Raw genomic sequence first — 20991 nt, 5'->3', positions numbered from 1 at the left:
GGGGGCCTGGTGCTGGCTCTGACCAGAACACATGCTGAGAACACCCAGGCCCGGCGCTGGCCCGCGCGCTAGCATGGCTGGCTCAGGGCTGGGTCAGGTCTGGAGGAGACGATCGTGACTGACATGAGGTGAGAAAGTCACACTGGCTTACCTTTCAAAATTTTTTTAACTTTAACACTGTCAGAGATGTTGCAGGTGATTTTCATTTTTTGGTTTAAAAATATATCTTTTTTCCAACAACTTTTAGCAATAAAAAAGTCAACTCGTTAATGAAACCCTTCTGCCTTCAAAGTATGAAATTAAAAGATTATTATAACTACAGGCAAGGAAGCATTTGGATTATGTGTCATTTAGAAATGATAATAAAGATTATCCATATGGTCTCATGTTGTCAGTGCCTTACATTGCATCAGCAATCACCTAATACGGGTGTGATTTTGATTACGTGGCTCATTTTAAATTCTGCTGTGTCCGAGGTCAATCAGTGTCAAGATGATTTACTAGAAATAGCTGCCATTTTATTTTGTAGATGCTGCTAGGTGCTTGGGCAGAATTCAAACATTTTATGGCATAGTATCTTTGGTATTATGGTGCTGTGGTCTTAAACCTTGTCATTTTATACCTTCTCCTTAAGCATCTCTAATACTATTCTTGCCTGCCTTGGGTGCATACAACCACCTCTGGTAGTAAGATCTGTAAAACTTTGTTTTATCTGTTTGTTCATGTTAGTTTTGCTTTGGTTCTTATGGCTTTTGTACAGGTATCTATAATTTTAGCTGACAAGTTTTTGGTGGTCACTGAACAGGACACAGAAGCCAGGATTAATCCATGTCTCCAAAAGAATTGGAAATCTCTGTTCGGTCCTCAATGTTTTTGCATTCTCTTACACCAGGGAGGGAACAGGAAGGAGTTACTCCTGCTACACTTGCCAGGGAACCCAGCAACGTGACATTGTCTACCTTCCGCTCTGTGGGAGTCGACACTTTGATGGGGAGATAATTTGGGTTCATTTGGGATTTGGGGAGGCGTCACAGCCCCCTGAGAATTCACTACATGCTCCTCCGATTCCTCCGTGGCCTGAGCTCCTCTGTCCTCTGTACGCCCTGGTCAGATCCTGCACCCTCTCTGCACTTCCGCTCCTGTGCGTTCTTCACTCCTCCCTAGTTCTTTTCTTTAGGTTTACAATGTGCCTTTTAGATTCATCCTTGGATTATTTCAGTTTTGCTTGACAAATATTTACTAGGGTGAATCTTCTCTTTAACATCGTGTATGGCAATGTAGACAATAATTTAGTAAAAGTTAATACCTCTAGGAGCATGTCAGTAAGCAGATTATTTTTGCGTTGTTCTAGGATCACTGGTCATTTTAATTTAGCTTGTAGTAGGAGAAACATAATGTTTGAGGCTGTGGTTTGGTTGAGAATAGGCAGCAGAGGTTTTTCACCTCTGTGTCTGCAGCCTGGCAGAGGACCTGATGTATAGAAAGTCCCACACACTAATTTGTGAATGAATATGTTTAATCCAGGAGAAGTTATTTCTGAACATCAGTCAATACACATGCCAAAGGTCCGCATTCTGTTCTGATGCATGTCTACGGTGTCTACATAGTTGAACTCTTTGTCTTAAGGAAACTGGCCAAGAAGCGGAAGGAGACCCTGAGCAGCACCCGGCAGGAGATGACTGTGATGGTGAACTCGATGGACAAGAGCTATGCCGAGCAAGGCACAAACTGCGACGAGGCGTTCTCGTTCATGGACACGCACAACCTGAATGGGAGATGTAAGTGCACATGTTTCTCTTGCTACATCTCTGCTATCCCAGGATTCCAGCTAGTACTCGGGGATTAAAACACAAAAAGAATTCTTCCTAAAGGATTCTTACGCCATGTCGGTTTCTCCAGTCATTTTTAATGATCCTGAAGGCTCTTACGTGCCGTGGGTTGCTTAGCAGAGATGTTGTTCTAAAGGTGATAGTACCAGGCCAGAGAGCAAGGAAACCACAGTGAAGTTTCTGTAAAGATTGAGAGCAGTGACATGAAGCCCTTCCTCTGCTTGAGGAAGAAGACACCTGTTTCTCATCATCTCTTTTGTTGTTTAGATCCCATTTGTAAGCTAGCCAGGTGTGGAATTACACAAAGGAAGCCTTTTATAAAACAGTTCACTAAATGGCAGTAACAAGTTAATTGTTTATTTGTTTAGCTGACAGCTTCTGCCTTTATTATAGGGCTATTAGTGGCAATTAATAAATTAAACTGTAATTCAACTTCACAAGTCTCACACTTTGCACCAGGTGGGTAAACCGAGATCAGCTAATACCTCCCTGTACTGCCACCTGTAATCCAGGTAAATGGCATTATTTTAGGAAACTAGCAATTAGATTGATTATAGGAAGCACAAAAGGAGCAGTTGTTTTTGTCCCTGGTGATCTTCTCAGAGACCAGAGGTAGCTCCAGGGGTACGTGCCTGACACTGCGGTTCAGGGCACACACTCATCGAGTTCAAGGTTGGGGGTTTCTTTACTGTGTGAAATCTGTGCCACAGACCACTGCTGACCTCAGCTACATAATCAGGATGCTGGCCAGCATGGGGGTGGAATCAAAGTGCAGCGATTAATGGTGCCCCCCGCCAAAAAAGTGCACGTAAAGTCTGGAGGTGGGGGGGTGTAACTGGAAGGAAGGCAGAAATGGTATCTGGAGGGGGTGACAGCAGCTTGGACAGCGCGGGCCCGAGCCTTGCATTCCTCACAAGCTCTGCTAGGCTGCATAGAATTCAGTCTCATTTTGTAGTGGCCCATTGTTCAGCCTTATCCTCCTGTATTCCTTTGTTTCTCACGTGCTCCCGGCCCAGTGGCGCACGTGCGTCCCGCGCTGCTTCGGCGCCAGCACACAAGGCCGCTCCGCTGTGTTTCCGTCCTCCGCCTTCGCTCCTTCCCCTTTCATGTCACTTCCAGGGTAGGTAACAGAAGCCGTGGTATCTCAGTACACCACAAACAACTTGCCATTTTTTCATAGAATTCTCTCTGCTTTTTTTGTAGCAGATATTATATTATTTATTTAAAAATACATTTATAATGCATTTACCTGTCAAAATAAAGCAACCTGTGATGCTTCTGTTCTGGGCTGGGGTCCGAGGAGCACTTTTGACCACATACAAGGTTAGAATTTTTGTAGCAGCCGCTATTTCTTGAATGTCAGTATGAAAAGGACCACAGAGATATATGTTCTCACTTTGGAATAACCCATTAATGTTCCAGACTTTCTATTTCATGGTGAAATTCCTCTCGAATAAATTTACTTGGAATTACTCACCCAAAGAGCAGGAACCTGTATCAGTAGTTTCTAGGCATTTGAAGTGTGAACAACAGGGAATATTCGCCTCTGGACAGGAAGTTTAATTTGGCAGTTACTTTTTAAAAAGCGAATGTATCTGTGGGAATCCAAAAATGTTCATGCAGAAAGGACTGCTGAAGAAGCCGACGTCAGTTAGCTGCCCCAGTTGATCGGCTATTAGGCATAATTTCATGTCTCCCCCTGTTAATAAAGCCCACAGAAGAAACACCACGGTGGACTCTCCACGTTCCCCCCACTCCTTGAGCAGGTCTCATCAAATCTCATCCATGAGGGTGGCCCTGAAGGTAAACGTCATCCTAGGGCTCTCTTAATGCCTTTAAAGTAAGAGCACAGTTCCCGGGGAGGAGACTTGCAGGAAAAGGGTTCATTAGACCCCGAGGCTGCCAGCACCATACCTACGACAAGCATGGGTACCTACCTGTGAGATCTTTTAGGCTTGGGAGAAAGTACTAGAAGTTGTGAGGTGAGTCACTTTTAGAAATGAGACAGTGCAGAAAATGAAATTAGAGAATTTAAAAATAAGCATGAACACATTTATAAGAGTGGGAAATAACCTGTCCACCAAAGCAATTAAGAGTTCTACCGTCCCCTTTAATGTACCATCAAAGGGAAAATAGATAAGGGTAATGGGGATGGGTTTAATTTTTATGCTCAAAGATGAAAGTGTTTTAAAATATTTTATTTTGCCAGGTGTGGTGGCTCATGCCTGTAATCCTAGCACTCTGGGAGGCTGAGGTAGGAGGATCACTTGAGGTCAGGAGTTCGAGACCAGCCTGAGCAAGAGCAAGACCCTGTCTCTACTAAAAATAATAGAAAGAAATTAGCTGGACAACTAAATATATATATTAAAAATTTAGCCGGGCATGATGGCGCATGCCTGTAGTCCCACCTACTTGGGAGGCTGAGGCAGGAGGATAGTTTGAGGTTGCTGTGAGCTAGGCTGATGCCATGGCACTCTAGCCTGGGCAACAGAGCGAGACTCCGTCTCAAAAAAAAAAAGTGTATTTTAACAAAAAGGTGAAAATAAATATAGTTATTTTATATCTGCTCTGCACATTTTTACCAGCCATATAAAAGTGCAGGTAATGAAGAGGCATTATTCTTGTTGACCCTGGCATATCCCATTGGTACTCATTTTTTTTTTTTCATTCTTGTTTTCATCGGTTCTCTTTTTTCCTGGCAACTTACCATAAACATACAATATACATGTGATACTTCTCTATTTTAGAAAAATATCTTAAAAATGACAGCCTGGGTTCTGGTCCTTGTTCTGTCACTTACTAATTCTACACATTAAAAATATAAACACAGGTAAAGGCACTATCCTAAAGGAACCGCTCCTGGAGAGTTTAAATGTGTTAACATGTCATCAGAATAATTATACCATGTCCACAGGACTGGTTGTGCTTCCCATAATTGCATAGTAGTAGTGTCTTAATCAGGAAATCGGCAGCATGTGGATCATACAGCTACATCAGAGGAGTTAAGATTTAGACTTAAGTTTCACCAGCTGAGCACATTCAAATCTTTATACTTTAATTAAAGTGTTTTTAAAACACTAATCAATTAAGACATTTGGAGAGAGTTTAAAATGTCTCTTAAAATAGGGAAGATCCATTTTCAATGAAATCAGGTAAATTAGATGGGATTGACTTTCCCTCTTGATAACGGGGAGGAATAGAAGGTGTAATAGTTCAATCTTGAGTGTTTCAGAGGAATATTTCAAAAAAATGAGCACCTTTATAAGTATTTAAAAGACCAGTAGAACAATATGAAGGCATGAGGCTTTCACCTAAATATAGCACACATGGAACATCACCTTTGTTTTTCATAAACCAGGTCATATCATAGCATTGTGGAGTGTTCTCTGCAGAACCAAACTGTAAGGAGGGAGAGGATTTAGCAAACTACATAAATACTGACTTTTAGAATATTCTCCAAAAGCCATGTGTAGACACATTCTTCTACTTTTTGTTGTAAAATTCAGCTCAGCCTGCTAGCAGAATTCCATCAACAAAGGCTAGAAGTCAAAACAGGAGTCTGATGAGTTTCTCTATCCAAAACGCTGGCTGTGGTTGTGTGTTTTCCCTTCATTGGTGGGGCAAAAGACCTGGAGTGGTAAAAAGGTGGTCATTTTCTAAAGGACAAGTAGCTACCCAGAAACAACTGGGAATGGTGGTATTTACCACGCAGGTGTCAGTGCATCTGGGAGATTTCTTCCTGTCAGCATTCCACCCCAGCACGGAGTCGCTGCGGTGACCTCAGAGTGCCGTGTTCCCAGTGTGATTACCTCTCTACAGCTGCTGACCTGCCTTTCTTTTATTTACAGCTGTGTCTTCACCATCATCCTTTACAATGAAAACAAACACCCTGAGCACATCGGTTCCTAATTCCTATTACCCAGGTAACAGATTTTTCCATTGTTTCATCCCTCACACCCCCTTAGCCATCAGAATCAGTCAGCCCTCACTCACTCTGCTATCCGTGATGCTTTCGGAGCTTACGATGTTTGAGATGTTGTAACCCAATGCTTTCTACGACTTTCTGTGCAGAAGTTGGGGACCGTTCATCAATCATTTACTGTTCTTTCTCTTTTTACTTTTCTCTGCATTGACCTGCTTTCGATGTGTGACAGACCCATTTGTGCCAACTGCAATTTTAGGTGAGAACATTTCCCTTTACCAGGGTTTATTGCAGGAGTAATTTAGAAAGTCAGTGGCCACTCAGTAGGAAATTGCAGCTTTAATTCTGTATGTTGCAGTGATTATAAGCAGGACATGGGAGTGGTGGGTGGCCCTGGGGCGGTGGGCAGGGTTAGATGAGAAAAAGACATTCTTGAAATAGTCACTCTTGAAATAGTCATTCTTGAAAAAGACATTCTTGAAAAAGACATTCTTGAAATAAGAAGGGTTTGCTGCATGCGTGTTGGGGATGATACCAAAGGTTCAAAGGAACAATCCCAGCTCTTCTCCCTTTCTGTGTTCAGAATTTAAGGTTAGGTCTGATCCCAAGGGAAAGAACCATGTCATCACCTAGCTGTGGACTTCCAAGAGTTGTATTCTGTCAAATATGATAGTCATAAAAGTGAAAATAGCTTCTCATTATTTTCACTTATTGCTAAGCACTAAAAACTTCAATTTCAAAAATAGCATTTTTCTAATTATGCCTAATGTTATGCAGAAAAATGATCACGGTAGAATTCTGGCCCCCTACCCATCCTCAGTGCCGCTCACAGCACCCTCCCAGCATTCCAAAGCGTCTGTCACAGAGTGGAATTTCAAAGGAGCTGAAGATCTGCACAGTGAAATGACAAGATGGCACTTTATAATCATATGGTTTATTATGTGTCAGATGTCATAGAAAGGAACTAAAATGTTAGCCCACTGGGGCAGAATGCATTTAAAGTATGAAATATTCCCAGCAGGGGGTTACAGAAAAAAATCCTGTTTGTTCAATTTAAGAAGGGTGAGGAGAAAAATGGCATTACCTGGGCTGTGATAACCAAACAAGCATGAGCTGCTGTTGCATTTGAGACGCAAAAATAACCCGAGCGTATCACGGCTGTGTTCTCTTTCTACTACTAACCTTACCGAAAAGGAGCACAACAAAAACGACTTCAAGGTATATAACAATTCATTGTAGCAAGAATTCCATCCTCAGTTGTTCGACTTGTCCTTCCTAATTCTCTTTACAAGGGTTTATATCTTTGCAACATAATTTTTTCCCCTGTGCTTCTCTTTTCTCTAAGTTGTTACGATATTTGTATAGAGGGTAATTTTTATTTTCCTTTTCTCTGGGCTTAAGCAAGTTTTTTGCCTGTGGAAAAAAATGAACGAAGCTAGAAGTTTTAGGAATGGATCTAAAAGAGAATTTTTGAATTTTGCATCATTTTGAGGGCTAACAAAGCCCACTAAATCCCCTGCCCCAGCCTTTCACTATAAACTATAAGGAAAAGAAAGCTGCATTTTTATTATTTTCATAAGTGAGGGGCACAGGCTAATCTTAGGCCCCAGAACAATGTAATCTACATGCAAATGACATTTGCAGAATCTTTTGATAGGCAAAGATTTGTGATTTCTTTGTGTGCTGTGGCATTCATTTGAGGTTCCTCCAGTAGATATTCTGACCTCGGGGAGCTGTGAGTGGGGAGGCATAAGACATGCATTGTCAGAAGGAAAGAAAATGTTCAGATTTCACAGCAGGATTAAGATAAGCTTATTAAACAAATATCATTTTTTTAAAGTCGCTGCTTTGTTATGAACATTAATGACATCTTTTAAAGTTGGTTAGGCTTTTTACCAAGACAGAATCACTTGCACAGACAATTCAAGTAGCAAAAGTGATGCACACTGTGGAAGAAGAAGTCAGCCAGATAGACAAATAACTGTTACATGTATAGCTTGTGCAGGAACCAGCGTCACCAATGGCAGTGCTTGGAGACTCTGTTCCTGACATATTACTCAGTGCAAAGGTGAATCTGTATGTCGCATAGTAAGGACTGGCAAGGCTGTCACTTGAAACCATGGGCAGAAGATGAGCTGTACAGCTATTCTAGCACTCCTAGAGGGTGGTAGCACTTATAACTGACAGTAAGACAAGAAGAAATGTTTTGTTGTGCATCAGAGCTCAACACAGTCAAGTCTTCTAGTACCTTCACCTCTCATTGAGGTGCTCGGCTCTAAGGTATAGAGATACCTGTAGCTCATTTGCTTGCAAAAATATAGATAGATGGGTGGATGGACAGATAGACAGAACGTCCCCCACCTCAAATTATAGCTTTAATTTCAATTTAGTTTTTCAATTGGTTTGTCAAAAATTTAAGAGAATTCATTAAAGAATATAGGCAGAATTAATTTTCAGTTCTTAGAAAATGATCTGAACTGTTAGGGAGCAGCTTTATTTCTGATTTCCTCGTAGGCGTTATTTTTAATTAAAAAATTACTGGTGGGTGATTTTTTTTAACACATAAAGGAAATTAATGACAAATGACATGTTTTATCAGCAATAATTCTTTTTTAAGAAGTCACAGAAAACTGATTAATCACTAATTTTAGTGGAATCAAGAATTTCTAGTAGTATAGAAGGAGAAACCTATTACCTCTACCATACGCATGTACTAGGTAATAGCACTGTTTTCTTAGATGGACCTGGTAGTGTTTACATGCTTTAAAGACATGTTCCATGTTAGTAATGAGGCCAAGATGGCATAATGCTGTGCAGGATGATTATATACAACAGTGACAGTGGTTGTATCTCTGTGGATTTAAAACTTCCAAGAATACCCAGCCCTGGGATCAGAGCATTGCCAGGTTGCTGGTGTATCCACGTGAAAGGCCCAAATCAGTTAGGGGGAGTTGAGAAGATCGACCCACAATGGAGGGCATATTAATTATGTTCATCCCACAAGGTACAAAACTGCGAGAATGAGAGAGGCACAGAGGGGAAACTAATTAATGTTCCATTTATTTTACTATAAAGAACAGAACTTGCTGCTGTAGTAACTATAAGCTCAAGGGATTCAGTACTTCAGCAGGGTTCCTGTATCCCTGTTTATGAAGCTTGGCAGCTGCCAGTGAACAAATCTGATGTGAAAATTTCTAGGTTTATTTGTGACTGTTAAAATAAAGTGGGAACATAATGAATTGCTAAATTTCAAAGCAAATCCAAATGAAAAAAAAATCATAAAATCAACTTACCACCCTTTTTTATTTTGTCTTTGTGTCTTTAGCCACCTTGTAGTGATCCAGGTGCCATTTCAGCAACAGCAACATAGCTACACACTTGTGTACCACCTTTCATGCCATGCATCCCCAGGTGCTTTGCGATGCAGATAGAAGTGAGGTTTCCAACCAGGCCCTGCTAACCAAGCACCCTCGGACTAAATTTCCTTTGGTGCTGAACTTCTCAGTAAAAAATAATAATAATAATAATAATTAACTATAGCTGAATTCCCTATTGATAAACTAGTAATTTTTAAAAATTGAATATATCCTTCATATGTTTTAATTCTTTATATCAGGAATCAATTTTGATATAATATTCTCATCTTAAGTAACTTTAGCATTATATTTTGCCAATACCCATCCTCAATCATAAAACAGCTAAAGGGGTTCAACGTTATAATGAGTTAACCTGTAGAATGTGGAATTCTTATTCTATTAGCACTTTCTTGCATAAGACATTTTTAATAGCTACCATTTCTGCAGTTCATTAACCCAATTTACTAGTAGTCTTCTGTTAAAATATAGCCTCTTTAGGCTTATGTGACCAAATTTTGGCATTAATTTTGTAGTACAATTTGGTTGACTTGTTCAAGAAATTTAAAGGAGAAAATGTGTTGAATACAAATAAGACTTATTTAGTCATTACTTGGTTCATGGGGGATGAAAGGCAATTATAATACTAATTTTAACCTCCTTTTTGTTATTGAGTACTTAAATTAAACACCTCCATCCTAACGTGATGAGAGAATGGAGGCTTTGCCCTCTGACCACCTCTCAATAGAAAACTTAACTGGAAAATTAAAGCACAAAATAAAAACTACCTGTAATTATTCACACAGTACTATTGCTTATGCCCTGTTTCCTTTTTCTCCTCCTTTTTTCTCCTGATATGTATCTTCTTAAAAGTGCCAATAAATGGTAAGTTCCCCAATTCGCCCCATGGAAAAGTTGCGGAGGGAGTGGGAGTGTGTGTCTTACCGGTAGATTCTGACGAAGCCAGCTGGTACGGCTCTGCTGGCCTGCATGTTTGCTGTTGTAGAACATTCCATGTGTGATGTGTTGCTCCACAATATTTTGTCAAGCTTTCCGATACTGGAGCATGCAAAGTGACTCATCAAAACGTTATCCCCAAACCTAGTTCCCTTTTATTTTTCTTCTCTTTGATTTCATGTGTTAAGTCCACATTTCCATTGTTAGCTTTCTAAGCCAAACCATTTTGTGCACTTTTATTTTGCTCACAGAACATTTGTGCAGAGTTTGTTTACATCATCATACAAACTAGTTAACTAATGTTTGGAAGAATACAAGACTGGCTTTGCACCAGGTCTTGGTGAAGTTTCAGATTGAAACTTTCACAAACCTTAGCACCGAAAGCCTAAAGGGCCCTTATCAATTAGCTCTTTGGAAGCAATATATCGTTTGGACTGCTTTGTAAAAACAAAGATTTCTGCACATTCCTATCAGTATTGCCAACCCCATTTAAATTTCTAAACATTTAACTTTTCTTTTTTGCTGAGCCATCGTAGGGAATTTTGCAGCCATAGGTTGAGGGGATGTCAGCGGCCAGCTGCTTAGCATTCTCAGTGATGCGACTTAGTTCCCTGGCCCTCTCTCATTTTCTCCCTGACCTTCTTTTCCTAGATGAAACCCACACGATGGCCAGCGATACCAGCAGCCTGGTGCAGTCCCACACTTACAAGAAGCGCGAGCCCGCCGACGTGCCCTACCAGACCGGGCAGCTCCACCCCGCCATCCGCGTGGCAGACCTGCTCCAGCACATCACGCAGATGAAGTGTGCCGAGGGCTACGGCTTCAAGGAGGAATACGAGGTGAGCACCAGCTCCGTGCCAGGGCTCCTTCCTGGTTCCTTCTTGGACACTGCACCAGCTATCATGCTCCCAGCTCCTTCTGTAGGCCAGACAAACCCCCGAGAGATGCCAGAGAGGGACCAGGTACAGTCATCCCTCAGTGTTCTCTGGAGATTGGTTGCAGGACCCCGGTGGATACCAAAATCCATGCATGTTCAAGTCTCTCAGTGAGTCCTGCAGAACCGAGGATACAAAAATTTGGCCCTCCATATCCATGGGTTTGCATCCCAAGAATACTGTATTTTTCATCCGTGTGTGGTAGAATACATGATGTGGAACGTTCAGGTACAAAGGGCCAACTGTATTACATCCATGGATCCATTTCTGTTTGGTGGTACTTATGAAGAAGTTCACATTTGTTACCTGGAAAAAGGAAGAACGCTCTATGTTTTGCTTCATTTTGCATAAATATGTAATGAAAACAGAGACCTACCAGGCTGTCTTCCCCTCCCCATGCTTTTTAATTTTTATCTCTTTTTTTCTTCTCTGTCAGAATTAAGTTTTAGTTCATGTCTCCCTCCCCATTCTTGATTACCTTCCTTGGCTTTTCCTGTAATTAAGTATGATATTAAATCCTAATAATTTTATAGTTGTTACCTCAGGAAGAAACTATCCACTTAGAGCAATTATAGACCAACCAGCAATGTCATGTAGTAGAGATCAGACAGCAGTACAGGGACTGGCTATTGTCACGGTTGTGACAGCTGTTACTGTCCGGCTAGCGCAGAGAGCATGTTGCTGTCCTGGGCAATTTTGAGGACAGCTGTCAGGGGCATTTCCGGGAATGGTGATACTCACCTACTATATATAAAATGTAGGGCTTACCTCTCTCCCAGCCTGTGCCATTAGCTAATTCTGTTGGAAGGTCATTCAAAAACTGAAGAGAATTAAAGGACTTGAAGATACGTGATTCAAAGAAGTACAGGCATGTGGGGGTGGGGGCTGGCGAGGCAGGAAGGTTGGATTGCTTTTTTTATGTTATTAAAATCAGTTTATAGTCATTGATGAAGATAAAGTAACATGCTTACTCAGTATAATAATAGAATTTTGTAGCTATGTGGCTTTTTAAATCTTAGAATGTGGTTCTGGTCCATGTTTACCTAACAAGCTCATAGTTGGGAAACATCTTGCCGGGAATTAGAGCATTGTTAAAATCAGTTCCTGCCACCTCTGTGGCCTGCGAATTTCTACTTCTGCTTCTTCCTCCCCTTGTGGGTACACTCACGACACTTCATTTTATGCCCAGATGCCACCTTGTCTTGGGGTTAGCTATCTTTCCAAGCTGATCAGCAAAGATTCAACACAGCATTCAAAGCAACACACGGTGCCACTGCTGGCTGGGCCAGTGCTGCGCTTCTTGTAAGAGTGAGTCTTTGTCCCGAGCGGACAAGTGGACAAGCTTTGCGTTGCTAACATGCACAGCTGGGTGTGTTGCCAGTGACCTCAGTTCAGAAGCTGTAAATCCAAAGAAACCGATCCAAACCATGCCTCCGAGTTTGATTTAAGTCCAGAAAATATTTTCAAATGAAGTTCTGCATTTTAGCAACCCTGATATTCTTAGATTTACCTTTAGTGATTCAATGTATAATTCAGTGAAATTGACTGACTTTGCATATTTCCTTATGCACTTTTAAAGGATAGCTTAGGAATTAATAGGATTAAGAGTAAGACTTCCAAAAGTATTAATATCTTATGAAAAGGCAAAATTAGGTTATTGAGAAAATATAAGCCTAATGAATAGAGATGATATCTTATTTCTATCCAATATTCTGAATGCAGGTATTGCTCAAATGTTTATTAAAGATGTTAATGTCAAAGAGATTAATTTTAGGCTCAAATAACAATTCATAAAATAACCTGAGTCCACTTTTTAATGGACTATGTAAAAATACCTATCTTGTGACTTTTTATAATATACCATGACAATGCATACTTCAAAGATGCAAAAAATTATCATCCACTCAGATCTCCTGAAGAAATATGATTTATAAGTGTAAACTAAAGTATTTTATACTTAAATATAGTATGACTGAGAATTCATTGAGTTCCCAAAATAAAATATTAATTACATTTCAAAAAATGTCTTTTCATTTTAGCTATTCAGTTGATCAGAGAAGACTACTAAAAAGTAAATACTTTAAACTCCAAACCATTTTCAATTAAAAAAAAACAAAAAGAAGGAAAGAAGTGATAAGGTAAAAATGAGAAAAGAACATACGTTAGAGAGGAAATCAGGACTATGATCAGACCACCACAGTCTAGCCTGGGCAGCACAGCGAGACGCTACCTCAAAAAAAAAAAATTATAGTATCCACCTAACAAGGCTGTTGTGAGGGTGACTCACTGACGCAGCACGAGTGCGGAATGATGCCGGGCATGTGGCAAGCGTCCACTGGAAGTGCTAGCTAGTAGAAGAAAACAATAGTAACTTATAATAAGATCCAGGAGCAGAAGTGCACACCACGTCCTTTTTAGGGAAGCTGTGTTACGTGGAGGTTTCAGTGCATCTCTGTGGCCTCTCATGTAAGACAGTCTGAGGACAGAGTGGGCTGCTCTCTTTATGGAAAGAGGTTAGTACTTTTTGCTTCATCTACAGGACTGTAACTTCCTTACCATATATCATGGTAACTTAAAAATAAATAGGTAGGTTTGATTTTGTAGATTAAGAGTTCAAGAACTGAGAAAGTAAGTATCTTAAAATACGTGCCATCACCTTTTATTACTAAAATAGTGTTGTCCTATCTAAGCTAGGAAAGCCTATGAGTAACTGTAGACCAAAGAATCCTCTTTAAAAAAAAAAAAAAAAAGGTTGCATTGGTGTCTTTGGCAAATAGGATTTGAGGGAGAATTTGATTTAACAGGTTATACGCTGTGCTCGGTGCCAGGGATACAGAGGAGAAACGCATCTCCCGGCCCCCAGGAAGCTGACGGGGCAGGAGCAAGCAGCCAGGGAGTGACCCCACATGCCCCAGGAGAGACGTGCAGGGGTGCTCTGAAGGCCAGTGGGGGCCCCTGAGCCAGCTTGGGGTAAGAATCACTTTTTTCGCTAAAGATGAGTGAGAGTTGGCAGAAGGGGAGAGAGGGAGGCCGTCCAGGGCAACACAAAAGCAGGAGCATGGGGTGTGCTGGGGAGACAGCAGGAGTCCTGTATGCCTGAGTCCCGCGGTGTGAGGGCTCTGATCACGAAGGGCCTCGAGTGTCACACTGGGAAGTTCGGGTGGCATTCTGGGAGCAATGAGAAGAGAAGAAGGATGCATCGTGAGTCTCATTCCTGTACTTGCATGGAGATCTGTTTAGTAGGAACAGCTCATTTTTAAAATGTTTTTTTATATGAACCCACAAGAATTGCTTAAAAGGTAATAATCAGTACCCAAAATATTACTAGTAAAGGGGAGAGGGAAGATGTATTCAGTGCAAAGTGTAATGGGAAGGATATTGCTCCATCCCTGTTCAAAAATGCCGTGGAACGCTTGGCTTCAGGACTTGCTGGAGCAGTGAGCTACTTTGGTGCTAAAGCATCTTTGGGGATGAAACCTAAAGGACGGCTCTGGTTGCTGCTGTGACTCTGTGTAATCGTCCACTCGGTCTTTCCGGTCTTCTTCAATCTGTGGGTAGCAGGAAAAACAAGTCATCTGGGTTGTAAAATATTTCTGAAGTGGGGACGTTCTCTCTGTTGAACCCATTTCAACCAGTTCCTCTTTATCTTTTCCAAGACAGCAATGTCTGAAAATTGGCGCAAGCGCTGGAAGGATTCATTACTGATCGAGTAGCCGACAGAAGTGCGTCCAAACAAGAGGCAAACATGTGGTGGGGATGTGATGGAGTAGTGCTCAGTGCAAATTTTTTATTTGATTTTGTTCTAACAAGATAGTCATATGGCACATCTCACCAGGGAGATGCAATAATTTGATTCAAAAGAAACTCAGACATGAATCACAATAAAGAAGTAAACATGCTGAATTGAACAGAAAATGGCATGTTGTCAACAGAGAGTGGTGCAGGGATCTCAGGAGAAAGACCCAGCGGAAAAGTGAAGTCTGTTTGTGTTGCTGCAAAAGAGGAGACGAGATGATTCTTCCTGCTAACAAGCGAAGGGCAGTCAGTCTAAGCCTCTGGGGGGAGATCACTGCACTAAAGAGGGACAGCTAGGACTTAGCCACCCTGCCCTGCGGACATCTGGGCCTTTCTCAGCTGGAGTCAAAAAGAGAGGTTTGCCCTGACTCCGCAGCTCTGCCCTGAACCAGTAGACCTGCCCCAGACAGGTGTGCTGTGCGCACCCCCTCCTGTTCCTCCTGCCCCAGGCTGAGAGCTGCAAGGTGTTCAAGACCATGCCAGGCCCCAGGGGTTGTGACCCTGAGCATGTGGGGAGTGAGGCTGTCCCCTTTGTCACCCCCAAAGGGCCTTGTTTATACCTCGATTTCTGAACTAAGTCCCTTTGGGAATCCAAGCAGAAAGACATTAACCTTAAGTAGGAAAATAGGCATGTTATTCTGAAACATGTTTTTCTATATCTTTAAAATTAAAATAAAGGACAGCAATTGAAAACTACTTCCAGACAGGACATCCTGAAAAACACAGACGACACTATTTCATTAGTTAATAACATCACTCTGGGGCACAAAAATGTATTTTCCAGCTACTAGAGATGAAACTTATCAGAAACCTAAGTAACTCTTTGCACCCTGCTCTTCAGGATATATTTATATATAGACACATGTCTGTGTACATGCATATGTAAATATATTTAGGAAAACATTATCCTTATCCCACCAACTTTTCTCATATGTATCTCTCTAGGGCACAAATACTGGTGATTAATTTTATAATTGAACATAGAGATTGTTTTTTAGCTTAGTTTAAACTGGGGAATTGAAGACATTATGCGAAAATCTTCAGGATTAGGTGCAGCCTGTGACGTTTTCTGCAGAATCTGGATTTTCTTTAAACATGTCTTTCTTCTTGTAGCTCCTTGTAGATCTTTTTTAAACATATGGGTTGTTTATCTTCCCTCTCTTATCCTTCCCCCTGTTTTCTAAGTAAAACAGCGGATTTTGTTAAATACAAGCACAATGTATTATTTGATGCCTGTGTCTATGTTTGGCAAAGTGGAAGCAAGGTAAGAAAGGATTATTGTTAAAATGTCTCACCTGCCCTCCAAATTCTCACTGTTTTTTCATTTACCTGCCTCGCACCCCAGAGAAGCCAGCCGACTTAGTCTGTGCAGCGTGGCTGTAACAGCATACCTGAGGCTGGTTATTTGTAAAGAGAAGAGGGTCTGTAGGCTGGGGGGTACGGGAAGCATGGCACCATGCCACCAGCATCTGCTCAGCTTCTGGTGAGGGTCAAAACATGGTGAAGGTCAAAGGGGGAGCAAACACTTGTGAAGGGAGAGGACTGAACATGAGGGGAACCTTGCTTTATGACAACGGGGACCAATCCAGTCTTGCCAGAGCGAGAACTCACGCACTCCTTGAGACGGGCACAAGGCATTTATGAGGGACTCACCCCATGACCCAAACCTTCCCCCTACCAGGCCCAACCATAGCGCCAATATCTCCTACCAAAAACAAACAAACAAACAAAACAAAACACTCCCAGCAGACCCCCTGCTCTCTGCCAAGGTTGCAGTTCTCATTCCCTAATGTCAGATGTCCTTAGGTGGGGAAGACAGTTCCCCGGGGTGTGGGAAGAGAGCACCCCGGGCACCAGCCTCTCCCTTGTTGGGCTGGTTGGCAGAGCACTGCACATACTGGTGGAAGCATTTTAAGATTGGTGCACAGCAGCCCCGTGGTTGGGTTTTTGAAAACAGAGGCAGGAGCAGGTGGAGTGAAAGGCACTCGTGTTACTCAGCTGATGGAACCGCTGCCTGGGCGCAGCTGCTTCGCCGGCTCCGGGCACAGTCCAGAGTGGGAGGGCCCGGTCCCTCACCTCCAGCCCACACGCTTCTCAGATGCGCTTTTCTGTTCGCATTTCATATTCGGAGGCACCAGCTGAGTCAATCAGTTGGCACAATCAGTGCAGGTTGTTTTCCATCCCACAGGATACAAAACAAACAAAACAAAGCCATGAGCCACTGAAAGCTAAGGACAGGAGCGGGGGTGGGGGAGGCATTGGCAGGCACTGCAAACGCATCGAGAATCACAACAGCTGCGCCTCCAGTGGCTCAAACAGCCAAGTGATTTGTGACATGTTTTGTTTTGTTTTTTTCCTGTAATTATTATGGTGATGGTGATCCAGGTCCACAAGAAAATGATAAAAACTTCTCTCTGAAATTTTGAGAGGCTTCGAGCTATTTGGGCAAGTCAGGTGTGTGGGTTTATGGATGCTTTCTTAGTGGATTAAAGTTTGTGCATATTTTTAAATAATGCAGTAGAGAGAGTTGGTTTTACTGTCAATACTTGGTTTATTTTTTCTAAAGCACCAACATAAAAGTGTCTGTTTAATTTGCTGCGTGTGCCTCTCTCTCTGTCCTGCCTGCTTTCAGGGCCTCTTGCACGTTAGCTGATGTTTTAATGCAGTTGGCTTTGCCCTGGCCTCTGATGACGTCATGTGCATGCTCACACTTGAGAAAATGAGATTAAAAATTGTTATTTCCTACAGCTCTCTGCACTCCCTCTGATGATAATTCATGGCAGTCGACATTTTCCAATTTGTTTCAAGCACTTCTAGGCAGCGGTCTGGTTTCCATCTTGAAGCTGGTTATTAGAATTTTCTTTATCTAACCTGAGAGAAGTTAAGCAATTTTTCCCCTTGTTAACAGGCTTTTAGTGTCAGATGCCATTAGCCACAAGTGCCTTCGCGGAGGCCCTGGCCCAGAGGGGACGGACGCGTGCCTGTACATCCCCTGCTGCAGACTTTGCGGGTATCTGGTATCAGTCCCCGCTTTTGATTAGTTTGATGCTGTCACCACCCACTAATGTGGTCAAACCAGATTGTTCACAGTTGTCCTTGCCCCTCCCTCTCCTGCAGCTCCACACCAGCAGGTCACAAATGCCAACTACTGTCCTCCTCCCTGTTTTGCAGTCACATCCCTCTTCCCCTCCTGCACGGGCTAGCCATCACGGCCCGACTGTCGGAAGAGCACCCCAACGTACCTCCCTACCTCCAGTCTCTCCCCTGGAAAACGGCCCCCAACTCTGCAACCAGTTTTCTTTGTGAGACATAGATGTTAGCATGTTTGGTGCTGAAAACTCTGCTGTGGATTCTTTCCAAAAATAGGAAACTCAGACCTCAGCCCGTCGTCCAGGCTTTCATTTTAACTCTAGCCACTTTCCGCTGTGCACGCTGAGCTCCAGCGCTGCTGCGTCTCTCGCCATCTCACACCTGAGCCTGCAGCCTCTGTGGCTCTGGGCCCTGCTGGCCATCGTGGCCTCTGCCTGCAGTGACTTCCAAGCTCCTCCTCCACGTGCCAGACCCCTTCAGATCCAGCTCAGGTGTGACACCACCTGAAGCTGTTCCCACTCGTCGCAGTCAGAAGCAGCCATTCCCCTACAGCCTCATAGCTCTGTGTTTGAATAATGTAGGAGGCAATATATTAATTGATACTACCATAGGCAATATAGTAATTGATTTATTCAGTAGATATTTAACAAACACTGCTAAATATTTGCTGAATTGATTTCTCTGTATTTATACTTTGTACTTTATATTTGCTGAATTGATTTCTATGTATTTAAACACATACACCTCTACGTGGGGAAATGATAAAGATGGATGGAACTGCTAAAAAAATATATACAAGCTCAAAATGGTACATCATATAAGACCAGCGGGGCTGGCGGCATCCAATCAGAAAGTGCATGCTGACCAACTTGAACCTGACCAATACTGATCATTTTAAAATGATCTCAGAAATTTCAGCCTCAGCCACCAACCTCCGGGAAAGAAGGCTAGGGGCATCTGGAGATTAAGCTCTATAAAAACTCTTGAACAACAAGAGAAGACGAGCTCCTGGGTTGCTGCACCCGTGGGTGGAGGTGCTGGGAGGTGGTGCGTCCAGGGAGGGTGTGGAAGCCTCCTGGCCCTCTGCCCATACCGAGTCCTGTGTACCTCTTCACCCGGCTGCCCATCTGTATCCTTTATAGCATCCTGTATTGATAAACCAGTCAGTGCAAGGAAGTGTTTCCCTGAGTTCTACGAGCCAAACTAGCACATTAATTAAACCTAAGGAGGGGCCCTGGGAGCCCTGATGTATAGCTGGTCGGGTGGAAGTATAGATGACAACCTACTGCTTGTGATTGGCAGCTGAAGTTGGGGACAGTCTTATGGAACTGAGCCCTCAACCTGTGGGATCTGACTCTAACTCCAGGTAGGAAGTGTCAGAATTGAATGGAGTAGAATGGTACGACACCCAGTTGATGTCCACTGGAGAACTGCTTAGTGCAGAAAAATTCCACACGTGGTCACAGATGTGTTCTGTGCTGTGTCCAGTGCCTGAGAGAAGGAAAAGCAGTTTGGTTTCTCCTCTCTCTTCCAAAGCCCTAGTAGAAACAATGTCTAATTATTTAGTTGAGACCTCAGTGCATTTTATAATATAACTATTCTGAGAAAGAACTCTATGTTATCATGCACAGTTCCACCATTGGTGAAGGTAGTTTGTGTTGTCATGGAAGTATTTCAGGGGAAAGTGAGGTTTTGAGGGGTGGACTCTTCTTAAGTCTTGCTTGGCTGTAGATCATTGATGATGTTGGCCATGTCTGCCTTTGTCTAACACACGCATGTGTATTAATATTTCTAACCACAATGCTATTACATTATTATCATACCCATTTTCCAGATGAGAAAATAACTCAGAATTTAAGTATCTTTCCCCAGGCCATGCCCCTGTAGAGTAGCAGGAGTTATTGCATCATCTGTGGACTCTGAAGCTGTGTTCTTTCCACTAAACGGCATCACTTCCCTATGCAACCCTGTGGAGATGCAGACCTATGGAAATTAACCTTGTGGTTTTATTGATTTGACTTGTGATTTCATGACAGGAGTGTTGCTTTTCCTCTCTACTGTTGTGTTTGCTTTGAACAGCGTGTTGCTTTGGCAGAGGACCCGTCCGGCCCTGGGGCCCCGCTGGCAGCTCCGTGCGCTCAGCAGCTCAGCAGCTGCAGGTGCTGCACGTTAATCCCGCTTGGTGCTCAGCTCCGTGGCGAGGTCACCTCAATGCCACTCCTCCCCTGCTCTAGCCAAAACAATACTGAATTACAGCCCATAATATTTTTGACCTGTCATTTCACTGAAAAGAAAGGGAACATGGTAACTTTTCCAGTTTCTTCCATGGTATCTTCTGAAATAAAGTAGTTTTATGTTCATGATAGAAATATAGTAAAGTTTAGAATTCACCCACATGATTCATTATCCTATAGATTTAAAAAACTTCTTCAGTCTCTTTATCTTCTCTTGTTGCCCTTTAGGGAGACATGGAAAACCTTTTATCTGTTTACTTCAGGGAAATTATATAAGAGATACTGAATAATTATAATGTATTCAGTGTTAATTATAAATATGCAGCATATGTTTTTATATGTATTGTATTTATGTGCTTTAGGTAATTATGCATTGATTTCCTTGCCAATTTTATGACCAAAATATTTTACTTGGCTGATTACTAAGTGTATTTTAAGCTTACTTCTTGAAACATGAAGAGAACATACTATAAATCCAATTAACATAATTTATCTGCCTAAAGAGAATGCTTGCTTTTATTTTTCTTCTCTATTTTAATGATGAAAAACAGTTGTAAGGATATGGAGTACTTAATTTGTTTATAAAGCTTTCCAAGCCCAATTTTAGTGTTGCTTTCTTTTAAAAACCAAAGATAATTTTTGAAAGAAATTTGGAAATTTTAAGACAAGTATAAAGAAAAAAAAAGAAAAGAAAAATCACCATAAACTCACTATCAATTTTCAGTAAATTGTATCTAACATTTTTAAGGCATTAGAATCTTAATCTAAACAGTTTCATATCCTATTTTCCTACTTAATATTATATCCCAGATGTTTCCTATATCTTTGTCATGAGCACTGCTATAAATAAGTCTTTGAATTTACCTCCATTATTTT

The 20991-nt window shown here is 42.0% G+C and overlaps 1 protein-coding gene across 5 annotated transcripts in view; it reads left to right on the top strand.

Annotated features, from left to right (window-relative positions):
- PTPRM (protein tyrosine phosphatase receptor type M) overlaps nt 1–20991 on the top strand; it is a 773614-nt gene that overhangs the window by 622481 nt on the left and 130142 nt on the right. For 2 of the 5 annotated variants that reach the window (XM_045527889.1, XM_045527893.1), the window contains 5 exons: nt 1627–1778; nt 5678–5752; nt 5984–6010; nt 9978–9989; nt 10713–10900. In XM_045527889.1, the coding sequence (XP_045383845.1) occupies nt 1627–1778; nt 5678–5752; nt 5984–6010; nt 9978–9989; nt 10713–10900 (454 nt within the window). The remainder of the gene's footprint in view (nt 1–1626; nt 1779–5677; nt 5753–5983; nt 6011–9977; nt 9990–10712; nt 10901–20991) is intronic. The other 3 variants (XM_045527891.1, XM_045527890.1, XM_045527892.1) reach the window with 3 other exon arrangements.

This window comes from Lemur catta, chromosome 16 (assembly GCF_020740605.2).
Source record: "Lemur catta isolate mLemCat1 chromosome 16, mLemCat1.pri, whole genome shotgun sequence".
NCBI classification, from domain to species: Eukaryota; Metazoa; Chordata; class Mammalia; order Primates; family Lemuridae; genus Lemur; species Lemur catta.
The sequence above is the reverse complement of the archived record's forward strand: the minus strand, read 5'-3'. Positions and strand labels throughout refer to the sequence as shown.